Source organism: Pristis pectinata, chromosome 16 (genome assembly GCF_009764475.1).
Source record: "Pristis pectinata isolate sPriPec2 chromosome 16, sPriPec2.1.pri, whole genome shotgun sequence".
Lineage (NCBI taxonomy): Eukaryota > Metazoa > Chordata > Chondrichthyes > Rhinopristiformes > Pristidae > Pristis > Pristis pectinata.
In genome coordinates this window covers 9547763-9566037 of record NC_067420.1, presented here as the reverse complement: position 1 = coordinate 9566037, position 18275 = coordinate 9547763, and the positions used below count along the sequence as shown (strand labels likewise).

Below are 18275 nucleotides of genomic sequence, written 5' to 3'. Positions count from 1 at the left end.
CTTCAGTAAGGCCTTTGCTAAGGTTTCACATGGTAGGCTGCTCTGGAAGGTCAGATCACATGGAATCCAGGGAGAGCTGGCTAATTTGATACACAATTGGCTTGATAGTAGAAAGCAGAGGGTGATGGTGGAAGGTTGTTCCTTGGACTGGAGGCCCGTGACTCGTGGTGTGCCTCACGGGTCGGTGCTGGGCCCATTGTTGTTTGTCACTTGTTTCAATGATTTCAATAGGAATGTACAGGGCATGGTTAATGAGTTTGCAGATGACACTAAAATAGGTGGTATAATGGACAATGAAGGTTATCAAAAATGACAGGAAGATCTTGATCAGCTGAGTAAGTGGGCCAAGAAATGGCAAATGGAGTTTAATTCAGACAAGTGCAAGGTGCTGCATTGTGGGAAGACAGATCCAGGTAGGACTTTCACAGTGAATGGCAGGGCCATGAGGAGTGTTGTAGAACAGAGGGACCTTGGAGTTCAAGTGCATAGTTCACTGAAAGTAGAGTCACAGGTAGACAGGTTGGTCAAGAAGGCTTTTGCATGCTGGCCTTTATCAGCCAGAGCACTGAGTATAAAAGTTGGGAGGTACAGTTGTGGTTGTACAGGACGCTGGTGAGGCCGCACTTGGAGTATTGTGTTCAGTTTTGGTCACCCTGCTATAGGAAAGATGTTATTAAACTGGAAAGAGTGCAGAAAAGATTTACAAGGATGCTGCCAGGACTTGAGGGACTGAGTTACAGGGAGAGATTGGACAGGCTGGAGACTGAGAGGTGATCTTATGGAAGTGCATAAAATCATGATGGGCATAGATAGGGTGAATGTATTCAGTCGTTTTCCCAGAGTTGGGGAATCAAGAACTAAAAGGTAAAGGTTTAAGGTGAGAGGGGAAAGACTTAATAGGAACTTGAGGGGCAACTTTTTTACACAAAGGGTGATACCTATGTGGAATCAGTTGCCAGAGGAAGTGGTTGAGGCAGGTACAATAACAACTTTTAAAAGACATTTGGACAGGTACATCGATAGGAAAGGTTTAGAAGGTTATGGACCAAACGCTGGCAAATGGGGCTAGCTTGCATGGGGCATATTGGTCAGCATGGACCAGTTGGGCTGAAGGGCCTGTTTCCGTGCTGTATAAATCTATGAGTTTATGACTCTAAATGCCTTTGTATTCCTATCACCTCTGGTTAGAGCCTGCTTCAGTGGTTGTGTGTTTTGAGAGCATGCATAACTCTACACATGTTGTGTCGAAAGGAGGATTGTGCGTTGTTTGGTGTCACCACGCTCTCTGTATATCTGCACAAAGAACCGAGACCTAATTTCAGAAGGTGCAATGCCACTGCACAAGGTTAGTCATTTACAGACATTCCATCATCAAGTGCATTCAAGCATTGCAGCACACAGTGCCATTATGTTCTGCTTTAGAAGAAAAAGGTGGTACTTTTGATAGCACCTACCACAACCTACGCCTCAGAATGAGTGACAACCAATTTGCACTCTAGAAATGATGTCCCTGTTACGGGCCAAGTTATACTATCTCATTATGTTTCTTGTTTCCACAGGTACTTGGGTTTAATCTGTGGAGTCATAGCATCAGAAGTGAGAACCATCACTCAGATTCAGCATCTGACTTTCAATTAACGCCAAGGATTAATGAGACTGTTAGGGATCCATGCTTTGAAGGGCACAGTGCACAGGCACCTGCTTACCTGAACTTAACCTGTGTGAAGATGTGGCCAGGTAAAATGGTCAATCATACCACCCTGTGGCTCACGTCGGTGGCTTTGTGTATGCTGAGTCACTGTGGGACAAATTCCACCCAGGACAGTTCGCAACATCCAAAATGGAAAACAGACCAATCAGAAGCAAGCTTGGTGGCTCATCGCCGTGCCAAACGTGGCTGGGTCTGGAATCAGTTCTTCATCGTGGAGGAGTATACTGGGACAGAGCCACTCTATGTTGGCAAGGTGAGCTAAACTTATCGGGAGATTTTTGTCTGGGAAAGGAATCATTTTACTGTAAAGGAATCAGTAACAGGCTGTTTATTGTTGCCTCTGCTAGATTCTCTGCAATCTTCCAGCTTTATGTGAATTTATATAACTGCATGTGTCCAAACAATCAAGGCATAATCTGGCACTAGTGTGCTACAAACTGAACAACATTACCTGTTAGTTTGATAATGATTACCGAGGAATCATTTCTGCAATCAACCACTGCCTGTCCTCATGTAGAACAGTTATTTTTTTCCCTCTGAAGCTGCTGAGATAATCCCAGGTCCAGGATTGGTCAGTATGTGGGGAGATGGTATCTTTTATCTTCACCTCTCCAGCACAAACCTGGCAGGATGGGAGATATTGTTGGTTTTAGATCCTTTTTTCACTCTCTGGTATAATATTGTGAAATATAATATTGGCTGGGCAAAAACATTTGCCTTTCAGCTCATCCGGCTGGGATTACACGCCCCAGACCCCACTCCTTCCAGGATCCACACATGTCGTTGGGCCCCAAATTGCTCAGCAATTCTTCATGCATTAGGCTCAACAAGTGGCACCAGGTTAAAGTCGGGTCTGTGAGGCAGCTGACTGGGGAAGTGTCCTCTTCACCTGATGTACACTGGAGCAGCCACTGGTCCATTGTTGGAAGGATTCAACTGGAAACTCATTTTTCATGTATAATTTTGTTGATCCTCCTCCCTCCTTCCCTCCCTCCTATTTCATTCCCGCTCCTTTACCTCATTCTGTTTCTCCTACCGCTTTCCCTCCCTACTATCTGTTTCCCATCTCCTCCCTCTCTCCCTCCTTCCTATCTCATTCCCTCCCTCTTACCTCTTTCTATCCTTCCTGTCCCTTTCCCCTGCTACCTGTTTCCCATCCTCCTGCCCTTTTTCTATCCTCCTTCTTTGCTTCAACCTTCTGCCTCCTTCCATCTTCCCTCCATCCCTCCTCCTCTTTGATCCATCCCCCCTTCTCTCTCTTTTTTCTCCCTCCCTTCTTCAAATAGTCACTGTACCCAGTCTGTAATGTTCATCTCTCAGGCCAACCCTGGGCCCAGGATTTTGCAGTGGGCAGTTTGCACCCAGCTGAATCTCCAAATCAACTTAAGCTTATTTTGCAGTAATCTTCCCGATGTGACGTCCTGGGAACTATTGGGAGGAATCCTCCAGAGTGAAGGGGGAAAAAACACATCAAACATGATCAGCAGATGACTAAGCTGTGTTCCCAAACTAGCCAGCAGTTAACACTTGTCAAGCACTACCATGTACCTGCAGATGCTGAGGGAGAGGAAGGAGCAGGAGAGAGAGAGAGAGAGAGAGAGAGAGAGAGGGAACAGAAGAAAGAAGGAAGGGGAGGAAAGAGAGAAAGAGAGAAGGATGGATGGATTGAAGGTAGGAGGAGGAGGGATGGGAGGAAGGTGGAAGGAGGCAGAAGGGAGGGAGGGAAAGAGGGAAGAGAAGGAAAGAGGTAGGAGGGAGGGAAGGAGATTAGGAGGAGGGAAAGAGGGAGGACTATCAACAACAAGCCACATCTTTTGATATTTAGTGTTGGGAGCACCAGTGTACACACAGATACTGCACCAAAAGTCATAGGCTAGTCATTAGCAAACATCCCTTCCCTTAGCGTCATAGCTACTGGGGAAATGAGAAATTCCTTTCCTGCTAACACCCTGGAGTGTTTAGGTTCCACGGAGACCAGGGATTAAATAACCACACTGTTCTACATCAGATATTTACTGAACATGGCAACAGACATTCTTTACTGAAAAACTTCATGTAGAAAATGAGTTCTTCTCAACATCTTTGACCTTTTAACAAATGGTCAGAAGTGCTTCTTCAATGACAAAAAGAACAGACTTTAAAACCTTGCAGAAATTCACAGTGATTAAAAATGAGAATGGAGAATTTCACAAAGAAGGCTTTCAAGAGGAAACAATTTCAATTAACAGGATGACTGGAAGTCAATAAATCAAATACATTGAGGAGTAACAAGCCCTGAAAACTCACCCATTCACATTCTGATGCACATATCAAACAGGAGGATGGAAGGCAGGCAATGGAGGAGATCATTTGCAGGGCTGTAGATTCTAAGCCTGACCTTTCTCTAATAGATCTCAGCAGCTGCAGAGACTAGAACTGCAAGGAAATGATGTGATTAGACCTTGTGGCTACATCAGAGTTCAATATTCTATGCTGAGAATTTCAATAATTTCCAAAACACGTTGTTATTCGGATAACTTTAACATGTTGCTGTTGGTAGACTAAATTTGCTCTAAATGCTCACAAATAAGTCTCAGTACAATGGATTGTATGGGGTTGCAGGAACAATCTTAAGACGTTTAATCAATTACGTTCATTGACTACTGAAGTCCAAATTGGAGCCCATCCATAGATGACTGTGATCAAAATGTTCTCACTGCGATGGATATTGAGTTGTAACACTTGAGTTTGGCACCTCCTGATCTTAATGGGTTACTCACAGAGCATGGAATTGGAGATAAGATGATTTGGAAATTGCATATCATTCCAGCAGTCAAAAGGATGCTTTTCTTACCTTTCAATACAATTAAAGCCCCTGTATTGAATTTCTGCTTTATTTGGTTCAAACCACTTGAAGGCTGAAATCTGAGACCAAACCTGAACAGTGTAGACCATCGTGGAACCCAGGTGAGGGGAAGGGAAGAGGTGTGAGGGAGGAAAATCATTCTTCTTTATGTCGGTCTCAGAGATGTTAATTACTGTTCAGCAATACACATCACACCACTGCAGATCTGTCCCTGATTATCACACTCTTCTTTGCATGTTAAGTACAATTTGACAGAGAAAAGAATAATTTCCAACATGCACAAAATTTAACCAATTTATTTTTAATTTGTCAGAGATATTGGGACCTCTCGATATTACAACAAAATTAAGTGCTTTAAAATATAACTAACTCCCCTATTATTGTAACCCTACATTCTTTTTAAACAATACCTGCTTTCTAAGCAGTGTATCCTGTCTCTCCTGATGCACAATTCCTTCACACAGCTCATTGATTGCTGGCAGTGCACCAGGTATCATTTCTCCTCAGCACCTATAAAAACTGTGACCTTATCAGCAAAACATGTCATTCATTGACTGAAGCCTGACTTGTCGGCGATTTGATCTCTGTGTGTGTGCTGGAATTTGAGAGATTTATGTGGGAATATCTAATAATGTAACCACTCATCTGCATTTTTAATCTGCTGTGCTGATTGTAAGCATTTACTCTCCTGCCAACCGTACCTAGCTATCACCTCCAGTGGCCTTTCATGCGATAGATTTACTAATTAACAAGCTCTTGTGTTTCCTCACTCGGTAAAGATCTACCATGCTCAAGAGAATAGGCACTTTCTGCTGTGACCTGAGCTAAATCAGGTTCATTAATTCCTAAATTGTATTCCATATTGATTCTCACATATATTTGTATCTAATAATATATAAAATTGTTAGACATCATATATTATGATGCAATCTTTAATTCATGATTCGAGCTGTCATAATAATTGCATGAAAATAAGTGGGCTTTTACATGACATGAACTCTTGTTGCTTCTTTATCCCTTTCACTCTTCCTCTCTTGTTTTAATTCTGCTTTGTTCCCTGTAGTTCTCATCCTTCCTTCTTGTTAACAGTGATTCACATGTTGAATGAAGTACATTGAATTGATGGATTGGACTACATTATCCAGCCAAACTGATACAGTATTTCCGAGTTTTGTACTTTCCCGCTTTGTAGCCCAACCATGAAAAGTAATAACCTTATTGTGCTTGACTTCATGAATAGAAGCAGGGGAGCCCACCAAGTCCACAGCATCATTTAGTTTTTTAAAATTTAACTTACAGCGTGGTAACAGGCCTTTCCGACCCGACGAGTCTGTGCCGCCCATTTTAAACCCATATTAACCTACCCGTACGTCTTTGGAATGTGGGAGGAAACCGGAGCACCCGGAGGAAACCCACGCAGACACGGGAGAACGTACAAACTCCTTACAGACAGCGACGGGAATTGAACCCCCATTGCTGGCGCTGTAATAGCGTCGTGCTAACCTCTACACTACCGTGCTGCCCTGATTGGGCTGATTGGTGTTGCCCACTTTTCTGATTGGTGTTGACCGCCTGCTTTTCTCCACGGATGCTGCCTGGCCTGCTGAGTTCCTCCAGCATCATCGTGTTTTTCATCTAGATTCCAGCATCTGCTGTCCTTTGTTTCTCTTGCCCACTTTTCTGTCTGATTCTATACTCCTTGATTTCCTTGGTGTTTAAAAGCTTATCCATCTAAGTCATGGATAACCCCAACATGATAGTCCCACAACCTAGGACTGCCCGATTCTATCTTCTCCCACCAGCTGACAAGGGTGGTGCCGTGGTAGTCTGGCGTACTGACCTCTGATGCCAAATCTTGGACACTTCCTCCTACCTACCCCTGAACCATGACCCCACCAAGGACCACCAGGACATTGTCTCCCGCACCATCACTGACCTCATCACCTCGGGAGATCTCCCCCCTACAGCTACCAACACGATAGTCCCACAACCTAGGACTGCCCACTTCTGTCTTCTGCTATTAATCATGGCTTCTCTCCTACAGTGGTCGAGAGAGCTCGCACCCATATCTCTGTCATTTCGCGTACCTCTGCTCTCACTCCTACCCCTCCCAGACCCAACAGGGATAGGGTCCCCTTGTGCTCACATTTCATCCCACCAGTCTACGTATCCAACACATCATTCTCCACCACTTCTGCCATCTCCAACGGGACCCCACCACCGAGCATATCCTCCCCTCCCCACCCCTTTCTGCCTTTCGCGGGGACCGCTCTCTCCGCGACTCCCTAGCTCGATCCACCCCCCACCCATATCACTCCCACCCAAGGAACTTTCCACTGCCCCCGCCATAGGTGCAACACCTGCCCCGACACCACCTCCATCACCTCCATCCAGGGACCCAAACAATCCTTTCAGGTGAGACAGAGATTCACCTGCACCTCCCTTAATATCATCTACTGCATTTGGTACTTCAAGTGTGGCCTCCTCTACATTGGCGAAAGCAAACACAGACTAGGTGACCATTTCTCAGAACACGGTAACTGAGATCTGCATCTCTCCTTTCCCAGTCATTTCACCTCCCCCTCCCACACTATCACAGATATGTCAGTCCTCGGCCTCCTCCACTGCCAGGAGAATTCCAAGCACAAACTGGAGGAACAGCACCTCATTTTCCGTCTTGGAACAGAGGAGTAAATAAGGGTCTTAGATAGGCACATGAATGTGCAGAGAATGGAGGGATATGGACCATGTACAGGTAGAAGGGATTAGTTTAATTAGATATCATTAACTTAATTAGTTTGGTACCACATCATGGGCCAAAGGGCCTGTTCCTGTGCTGTACTGTTCTATGTTCTCTGTTCTACAGTCAGAATGACCGTTCCTGGATAATCAAACATGTTCACAGGGCTATGAGTGGATCTACTGCCATTGGGTTTGGTAATAGAAGCCCTTGTGGCTCAGCAGATAGTACTAGACAAGGGTCAAAAGCCAAGCTGTCCAATGCCAGAGGTCTGGTAGCCATTGCTCCCTGTTGTTAAACAAATGAATAGGTAGGTGGCATGTGTATATTCAGTCAGTAATGTCAGTGCATCTGATTTGTTTGCAGCATGTGGCACTGGCCCAACTCAACTGATTAGAAATGAGGAATGTGATGATGAAGCAGCAGGACATTTTACTTTCAGTCATGCTTTCATTCCAATGTCCACTGTTTCATTTGATAACCTGTTCAATAGTGAAACACACCGATAGGAAGCTCCACACCCTATTATCCATCAAGACACAAACAGCTTTCAGTAATGCAATGTCCATTAGAAATTGCTGCATTTCATTAGGTGGTTAATGTACGGCAAAAATGCAGCATATTGTTTGGCGGACAGAATATGATAGCAGTATATTTTCTTCAGGAAAAGAATGAATGACACAGAATGCTGTGAATGCCTGTTCATGTCTGTGCTGTAAAGCTCCATTTGGACTTGTGGAGGCCATAGGACTTTGGTGCCTCAATCAATCACTTTTTAAATTATGCCTCCGAGAAAGGCTGTTGGGCATTTTTTTTCTGTATTATGGATGTCCCTTGTCATTTAACATGTTTTTCCTTTCCTTGGATTTACTGGTTACCCTGTGATAATGTAGGAACACTTCCAGGGCAAAAGCTACAGAGATGTCACACAGTATTTCAAGGAAATGCTTTTGCATCTTCAAGTGATGAGATCATACTTTTAACAAATGTGTTTTTATTTTCAAAAGAAACAATTGGCACCCATCAAATCTTTGAAATAATTCATCGATACATTGGAAAATTTTCATTAGGGTTTAAATGATACCTTGGCTTTATGTGCAAATTAGAATAACCTTGATAAAGCAACACCATCTTCTAAATTTCTAGAACACATAATCTTTAGAAATCAAATCTTTATCTTGGAATAACCCCACAATGAAAGATGCTTGACTCAAGCGCGTGAGAGAGATTAGCAGCAAACAGTCATGAAGGTACCAATTGAGGAGGTTGGACGTCTGTCTCATTTCATTCTGGAATAAGAAATTGAACTTTAAAAGCCTTTTCAACCAAGAGACACACTTTGCAACAAATATCACCCACCACTGTTTCCCTTGTTTCTTCTCTCTAACATGTGCAAGCCTTAAACGATCCAGAGCCATCCCGATTCATTATTTTTTCCAATGCTTATTGATCCTCCACTATGTGGTGTGTCCATTAGGTAACCAAGTTAAGTTGGCAAATGTTCAAAGGATCTTTTGATGGTGCTGTCCTTCAGATATATGAGAGCCAATTTAGTGCCAAGCTTTCATCACTACATTATGTCAGGAATGGAACCAACAAAACCTCTTAGGGTTAAATTTGTTTGAACCGCACCCTTTGATTCATGCCTGCACTGAAAAGTGTTTGAAAATTAATCCATTTCCTTGGGCGCACTCCTATGCTCTAATTAAGATAAGATATTTATTTATTAGTCACATGTACATTGAAACACACAGTGAAATATGTCTTCTTGTGTTGCTAAGGATGTGCTGGGGGCAGCCCGTAAGTGTCGCCACTCTTCTGGCGCCAACATAACATGCCCACAACTTCCTAACCCGTACGTCTTTGGAATGTGGGAGGAAACCGGAGCACCCGGAGGGAACCCACGCAGACAAGGCGAGAACGTATAAGCTCCTTACAGGCAGCAGCGAGAATTGAACCCAGGTCACTGGTGCTGTCATAGTGTTATGCTAACCGCTATGCTACGATGTCGCCCCTGATGACAAGGAAAATAAGTGTCCTTCAAAATATGACTGCAAGTTGTTCCTTGGATGTTTTAGATGCACTTTTGCTTCCAATTTGGTGTCCAATGTCAAATCTTGCAATCTTCCCCCAATGTAGGGGAGGTGACAGAAATCTGGAAAGTAGCAGGCATTTTTTATACTTGATCAAAAAATGGTATGTGGACATGCCAGACACCTTCAGTTGTGAGGAAGCTTTTAGAAACAATAATCAAGCAATTTAATAATGAACACTAGGAAGTTTAAGTTGATAAAAGAAGACCAGGATGGAGTTGTTGACGGTGAATCATGCCCTGATTGGATTTTTGCTGAGTTTGCAGAGATGTTTTCCAAGGGAATACAGCAGATGTTGTTCACATGGATTTTCTGTAGCTGTTTGACAAAGTCCACATAAAAGCTGGTTAGTAAAGGTGAAGTCCATGGTGTTAAAGAGTCGGTAGCTGCTTGAGGGGAGAAAACAGAGAATTATGATAAATGGTTGTTTCTCAGACTAGAGGATGGTAGACTATGGTGACCCCAGGGATCACTGCTTTATGTAATACATGCTAATGACTTAGACCGAGGAGTTTGAGTAACATTTCTAAATTTGCAGGTGATGCAAAACTTGGAAATGTGTTAATCAGAGAGGTGGATAGTAATAGCTGGTTAAATGAGCAAAAAGGTGGCAGGTGAGATTCAGTTCTGAGAAGTGTGAAGTGATAAACTTTGTCAGAATGAACAAGCAGACAATGCAGAATTAACGGCACAATTTTAAATAATGTACAGGAACAAAGGTACTTGAGTGTCTGTGCACATAAGTCCTTTAATGTGGATGGATGTGTTGAGACACTGGATGGTAAAGCTCATGGGATCATGGAATCCGTACATAAGGGCATACAGTACGCCAGCGGGAAGCTTTTACTGAACTTGAACAAAACACTAGTCAGGTGACAAGTGTACTAGATCTGGTCTCTACACAGTAAGTCAAACCAAGGTCTTTCCTTCCTTTTCTTTTAGCTCAGAGGTAGAAGTGGTTTGCTCCTCCAGTGAGATGTGGGAGATCAGGGAGAGGTCAAATGTTCCTGACGACTACATTTACAGGAAGTACGTCCAGCTTCAGCTTCCTTCAGACCACATGCATCGGTTGGAGCAATGGATGGACTCACTGAGGAGCATGCGGGAGGCAGACAGTGTTATAGAGAGGAGTTTCAGTGAGGTGGTCACACCCACCAGATAGATAGGTAACCACCAGAAGGGGTAGGAGTTTGAAGAGGAGTTTCCTGTGGCTATCCACATTCTGGATACTGTTGGAGAGGAGAGCAGCAGAAGCCAGGTCACTGGCACCACGATCGGCTCTGTTGTACAGCAGGGAGGGTCAATGTGTAGGTAAGCGGGAGTAATAGGGAACTCTATAATCTGGGGTTCGGGCAGGCATTTCTGTGGCCGTAAGTGAGACTCCAGGGTGGTGTGTTGTCTTCCTGGTACCAAGGTCAAGGATGTCTCTGTGCGGGTACAGGACATAATGAAAGGGGAGGTGAGCAGCTAGAACTCATAGTCCATATTGGTACCAATGACATAGGCAGGAAGACAAAGTGAATTCAGAGAGTTTGGTAGAAAGTTGAAAAACAGAACCTATGGGGTAGTAATCTCAGGATTGCTTCCTGTGGCATGAGGTAGTGAGTTTACAAGTAGGAAGATAGGACAACTCAATAAAAAGCTGGTGCAGGGGGCAGGGCTTCAGATATTTGGATCACTGGAATCTCTTCTGCAGCAAGGAGACCTGTACAAGAAGAATGGGTTGCAATACCCTGGCAGGGGTGGGGGGTTTGCCAGTGCTACTCAGGAGAGTTTAAACTAGTGAAAGTGGGACCCAAAACGACAGAGGGGGGATAGATAAGTATAGGCAGTGAAGGGAGGAAGCAAGGCTACTGGGCAGAGCAGGCATAGATGGGTGGTAGAAGCATAAGAAGGCTGGTAGGCTTAACTATACTTGCCTCAATGCAAGGAGCCCAGCAGGTAAAACAGATGGGCTCAGGGCATGGATCAATCTGTGGGATTATGTTATTGTGGAAACCACGGAAACCTGGTTGAGGGAAGGGCAGGAATGACAACTCATTGTTCCTGGGTATGGTACTTTCAGGCGTGATGGGAGGGTTCCAGAAGGGGAGGAGGTGTTGCGCTGTTGATCAGGGAGAGCATTACAGCAGTACTCAGGGAAGATAATCCAGAAGGATCAGTGAATGAAGTAAAATGGGTAGAATTTAGGAATAAGAAAGGGGCAATCACTTTGATGGGATTATACGATAGGCCTCCAAATAGTCAGTGGGATTTGGAAGAATCAATATGTAGGCAAATAACAGTAGGATGTAAAAGCAATATGATTGGAGTATTGGGTGATTTTAACTTTCCCAATAGTGGTATTGATTTATTATTGTCACTTGTACCGAGGTACAGTGAAAAACTTGCCTTGCATACCGTTCATACAGATCAATTCATTACACAGTGCAGATACATTGAGTTAATACAGAGTGCATTGAGGTAGAATCATAGAACAGTACAGCACAATACAGGCCTTTCGGCCCACAATGTTGTGCCAACCTTTAAACCTTGCCTAAGACTATCTAACCCCTTCCCCCCACATATCCCTCTATTTTAAATTCCTCCATATGCTTATCTAGCAATCTTTTGAATTTGACCAATGTACCTGCCTCCACCACCACCCCAGGCAGTGCATTCCATGCCCCAACCACTCTCTGGGTAAAAAACCTCCTTCTGATATCTCCCTTAAACTTCCCACCCATTACTTTAAAGCCATGCCCTCTTGTACTGAGCATTGGTGCCCAGGGTAAGAGGCACTGGCTGTCTATTCTATCTATTCCTCTTAATATTTTGTAAACCTCTACCATGTCTCCTCTCATCCTCCTTCTCTCCAAAGAGTAAAGCCCTAGCTCCCTTAGTCTCTCCTCATAATGCATACTCTCTAAACCAGGCAGCATCCTGGTAAATCTCCTCCGCACCCCCTCCAACTCTGTCACCTCCTTCCTATAAGGGGACCAGAACTGGACACAGCACTCCAAGTGTGGTCCAACCAGAGTTTTGCAAAGCTGCATCATTACCTCGCGGCTCTTAAACTCGATCCCATGACTTATGAAAGCTAACATCCCATAAGCTTTCTTAACTACCCTATCCACCCGTGAGGCAACTTTCAGGGATCTGTGGATATGAACCCCCAGATCCCTCTGCTCCTCCACACTGCCCAGAATCCTGCCATTAACTTTATACTCTGCTTTGGAGTTTGTCCTTCCAAAGTGTGCCACCTCACACTTCTGCAGATTGAACTCCATCTGCCACTTCTCAGCCCAGCTCTGCATCCTATCAATGTCCCTCTGCAATCTTCGACAATCCTCCACACTATCCACAAAACCACCAACCTTTGTGTCATCTGCAAACTTGCCAACTCACCCTTCTACCCCCTCATCCAAGTCATTAATAAAAATCACGAAAAGTAGAGGTCCCAGAACCAATCCTTGCGGGACACCGCTAGTCATGGCCCTCCAATCTGAATGCACTCCTTCCACCACAACCCTCTGCTTTCTACAGGCAAGCCAATTTTGAATCCACATGGCCAAGCCTCCCTGGATCCCATGCCCTCTGACCTTGTGAAGAAGCCTACCATATGGATTCTCTCCCTGAACTCACTATCTTCCATGTCCTTCTCCTTGGTGAATACAGATGAGAAGTATTCATTTAGGATCTCATCTGCATCACCTGGCTCCATACATAGATTACCCCTTTGGTCCCTAAGGGGACCCACTATTTTCCTGGCTACCCTCTTGCTCCTGATATTATTACAGAACATCTTGGGATTCTCTGTAATCTTACTTGCCAAGCATATTTCATGGCCCCTTTTTGCCCTCCTATTTTCTTTGTTAACTCCTAGTACAGGTAAAAACAACAACAGAATCCAGAGTAAACTGTCACAGCTACAGGGAAGTAAATTGCAGCTAGACAATAAGATGCAAGGTCATAACAAGGTAGATTGTGAGGTCAAGAGTCCATCTCACTTTTATCACAGTGGGATAGAAGTTGTCCTTGAGCCTGGTGGTATGTGCCCTCAGGCTCCTGTATCTTCTGCCTGATGGGAGAGGAGAGAAGAGAGAATGACCCAGGTGGGTGGGGTCTTTGATTATGCTGGCTACTTCATCAAAGCAGCAAAGATAAAGGCAGAGTCCATGGAGTGGTTTCCGTGATGCGCTGGGCTGGGCTGTGTCCACAACTCTGCAGTTTCTTGCGGTCCTAGGCAGAGCAGTTGCTGTACCAAGTTAGGATGCTTTGTATGGTGCATCAATAAAAGTTGGTGAGTGTCAAAGGGGACATGTCAAATTTCTTTGAATGCCAAATTTTTTCCAATATTGACTGGGATTGCTTTAGTGCTTTGTTAAGTGCATCCAGGAGGGTTTTTTAAAGCAGTACATATCAAGTGGGAGTGACACTCGACCTTATTTTAGAGAATGAGGATGGGGAAGATGGGCAGGAGGTAGAAGTGCTTGTGGAGAAACCCTTTGCAAACAATGACCACAATTCAGTCAGCTTCAAAGGTAAAGGGTGAGGTTGAATGTAAAGGTCTTAAATTCGGGGAGGGCTGACTTCAATAGTATAAGACAAGACCTGGAAACAGCTGCTGGAGAGAAAGTAACATCCGATAAGTGGGAGGCATTTAAAAGCAAAGTAGTATAGAGCTTAGAATCAGCATGTCCCGGTAAGAGTAAGAAGTAAAGATGGTAAGATTAGGGAACCTTATTAACAAAGCAAATCGAGAGTTTGATCAGGAAAAAGAAGGAAGGTATGTCAAGTATAGAAAATTGTTATCAACTGAGTCCTTTGAAATTTATAAAGGATATAGGAATTTTTTTTAAGAGAGAAAAAAGAGGACATGAAATAATCTTGGCCGACAGAATTAAAGAAAATTCCAATCCCTTTTATAAATGTACTCAAAGTATGAGGGTAGCTAGGGAAAGAGGAGGTCCCTCAAGGATGAAGCAGAAGGCTTTGTGTGGACTCAGGGCATATGTGTGATGTCCTGAATGAATACTTTGCATCAGTATTCACGAGGAAAAGGATGGGGAGGATGGAGAGTTAGGGGAGGTGTACACTGATAGTCTGGAACATGTATGCATCAGGAAAGTGGAAATGTTAAGGATATTGATGCATAATAGTTGGACAAATCCCCAGGACCTGATGAAATCTATCCCAGAGTATTATGGGAGACAAGTGAGAAGATTGCAGGGGTTCTGATGGAGATTTTTGTATCATCTTTCGCCACAGGTGAGGTACCAGAAGACTGGAGGGTTGCTAATGTTGTTCCCATATTCAAGAAGGGTGGTATCCATAAGTCAGGGAACTGCAGGCCAGTGAGCCTTACGTCAGTAATAGGGAAACTGTTGGAAAACATTCTTAAGGATCACTTGAAAAGGCAGGGTCTGATTAGGGGGAATCAGTGTGGTTTTGTGCAGGGAAATTATGTCTCACAAATCTGATTGAGTTTTTTGAGGAGGTAACTAAGAAAATTGATAAACACCAGGTCATAAATATGATATAAATGGACTTTAGCAAGGCTTTTGACAAGGTCCTGCATAGTTGACTGGTGCAGCAAGTTAGGGAAGGGATAGCAAAGGTGAATCAAGTGAGAAGAAGCCCAGTTGGATAAGTATGTAGGTGATGGGCAGGTGGAACCAGGCGGGACGGGGTGACCAGTCTAGGTAATAAGGGAGGGAGGGATGGGAAAGGTGAACAAATGGGGGAAGACCCTGGTAGATTGGTGGGAGTGGGATTGGAACACAAGGATAGTGAACAAGCTGAAACTGGAAAATTCAATGTTCATACCTTTGGGTTGTAGGTGCTGTTCTGGTTTGCCTTTGGCCTTACTGTGGCAGTAGAGAAGGCCAAGGACAGACAGGCTAGTGTGAGAATGGGAAGGGGAGTTGAAATGACTTGCAACTGGAAGCTCAAGATGACCGTTGCAAACAGAGTGCACGTACTCCACACAACAGTCACCTACTCTATGCTTGGTCTTGGCGATGTTGAGGAAGCCACATTGCGAGCTCAGCCTGCAGTCAACCTGATGTTCCCATTCTATTCAATCTCTCCTCACATGCCAAACCCACCACATCCCAGGAGCTAGTGTAGTGAATCTTCGCTGCACACAAAACTCCACGTCTGCTCTACCAAGGCCCTATATAATTGCAATAACACATCCTTATTCCTGAATTCAATTCGTCTCGTAATAAAAGCTAACATACCATTTGCCTTCGTAATCTCTTGCTGCACGTTCCTGTTGGCCTTCAGCATTCCTGAATCCTTTGACCATCAGCACCACCCAATCTATCACCATGACCTCTGCTTTTCTGTTAAGTGCACCAAAGTCAATGACCTCCACTTTTCCACATGATATTGGATCTGCCGTGTTCTTGCCCATTCACCCAGCTTGTCCGTATCCCCTTGACACCTTTCTTCATCCTCCTCCTTACTCACATTTCTACTCAACTCTTGAACTCTTGTTCTCCCAGTCTACCTCGTCGTGGCCCTTGCACTTTACTTGTCTACCTACACTGCACTTTCTCTGTAACTGCAACACTACGTTCTTTTTATTCCCTCATTGTAATTATGTGTGGATGGAACGGAAACAAAAGCTTTTCACTGTACCTCAGTACATGTAGCAAACCAAACCGATCAACTGGTATCAACAGCAAATTCAGAAATATAACCCCTCAGCCAGACTGTGAATAGCTGGGATCCCTGCCACACCCCACTAGTCACAACCTGCCAACTTGAGGTGAATGTTTATTCCCTCTCTTTGTTTCCAATTCAATAGCTAATTCTGGCTCCGTGGTGCCAATGGACTTGTACACATTTCACATCTCCCCAACCCTTATGCCAGCATTGGTATTTCTTATCTCTCCTTAGAACATGTTTCTCTGATCCGTTTTCTCTCCCAAGACTTTGGTGATGTTGTATGTCTTATCATACAACTCCACGTATTCTAAATATCTGGTGAATAGTTGGATCTGCTCAAACTTCAAGCTACCTGATGTCACCAATATATCCTCTACCTGCCATCATCACTGCTCTACTTGGATAACTGTATTCTTTTTCCCTCACACTAGATCACTGTCCAGCCACTTGCTAAGGAAACACCATCTCAAACTTGTGTCCAGTGTAGTAACTTCTGCTATGTTGCTTGCACAAGTAAATAGAGAGAGGTTGACCAATGAAAAAACTGTTTATTAAAAGCAATAACCCTCAACTAAACATCACTAGTTATGTACAACATGTTTCAAAATAATACCACGTGATACATGTCAGAACATAAAGACACCATAGTTTATATATACATCACTGCCCAAATGGTTTCTGCCAAAATCTTTACCTCCATGCATTGTGACTTTTTGAGATTGTTTCTCTGATTTATTTTACTTGGCAATCAGTACTCTGACTTCATGTTGGCCATTATCTGTATGACTATAGCACAGCGGGTAGCATAATACTATTACAGCACCAGTGACCCGAGTTCAATTCCCGCCGCTGTCTGTAAGGAGTTTGCATGTTTCCCCCCGTGTCTGCGTGGGTTTCCTCCCACATTCCAAAGACGTACAGGTTAGGAGCTGTGGGCATCTATGTTGGCGCAGGAAGAGCGGTGACACTTGTGGGCTGCCCCCCAGCACATTCTCAGTAATGCAAAAGACGCATTTCACTGTGTGTTTCGATGTACATGTGACCAATAAATAAATATTTATTAATTGGAAATACATTGGGGTGCTTTTAGGTTCTACTTTCAAACATGTACTGCTCAAAATCCTGGAATACATCAAACATAACAACACAAACAATATGAGCGGGAGGAGTCCTCTCATATCTACTCTGCCATTCAGTTAGATCATAAATTATTTTATACCTCAGCACTATTTCCTGTACTAACCCCATATCCCTTAATTTCCCTAATATTCCCTAAAATATTAGGGAATATTAGGGAACTGAGGCTCCAGCAACTGAGCCTCCAGATGCCTCTTAGGGAGTGGATTCCATAGATTCACCACCCTCTGCAGAAAGAATGTTTTTCTCTTCTTAGTCCTGAAAGACGAACACCTTACTTTGAGACTGTGACCCCAGTTCAAGACACACCAGCCAAGGAAAACATCAACTCCATATCTATCCTGTCAAACCCCATTAGCAACACACAAAATGCTGGAGGAACACAGTGGGTCAGGCAGCATCTATAGAGAAAAATGGACAGTCGACATTTCAGGTTGTCGGATCCAGTTGTTTTCAACTCATTCTTGGACTCCTGAGAGAACCTACGGATTCGAAAATAACCAGATCCAAATTGTCAGATCCAGTTATTTTCGAATCTGCAGGTTCTTTCAGGAGCCCAAGAATGAGTTGAAGACAACTTGGTGCTTCAAAAAGTTTTATTGGAGAAGTTTAAAACAAAGAAACAGTCACAGAGCACATGGCACTAGCTTTACTACTGAGAGATAAGCCAAGACAAAGGAAAAAAATGAACTAGGGCCGGGGTGGGGGGGGGGGGGGGGGGGTGGAAGAGAGCAAGGGAGTGATTAACAAAAAAAACACCTTTTATACCTGAGATAAGAGGTACTCCTTAGCTAACAATAGTCCAATCAGAAGACTTATTGGATACCTGTGGCAAAACCAACTAATGAGAAAACATGTATTCACCTGATGGATAAACCAATAAGCTAAAAAGTGGTTATACCTTGTACAGCCACTTCAGGTGTATTAAGTTCTATACATGTTAAAAAAACTACTTGAAACAGTCGAATCCAACAAGGTTGAGACCCTTCATCAGTCCATTTCCCTCCATAGATGGTACCTGACTTGCCGAGTTCCTCCAGCATCTTGAGTGTTGCTCCGGATTCCAGCCTTTGCAATCTCTTGTGTGTTCCC

At 43.9% G+C, this 18275-nt stretch overlaps 1 protein-coding gene across 3 annotated transcripts in view; it reads left to right on the top strand.

Annotated features, from left to right (window-relative positions):
* The window catches only part of LOC127578699 (cadherin-22), a 783176-nt gene that overhangs the window by 138755 nt on the left and 626146 nt on the right, over positions 1 to 18275 (top strand). For all 3 annotated transcript variants that reach the window (XR_007957561.1, XM_052031006.1, XM_052031005.1), the window contains exon 2: positions 1560 to 1964. Coding sequence is in view for 2 of the 3 variants with exons in the window: in XM_052031006.1 (XP_051886966.1) it covers positions 1728 to 1964 (237 nt within the window). In the remaining variant the exon portion in view is untranslated. The remainder of the gene's footprint in view (positions 1 to 1559; positions 1965 to 18275) is intronic.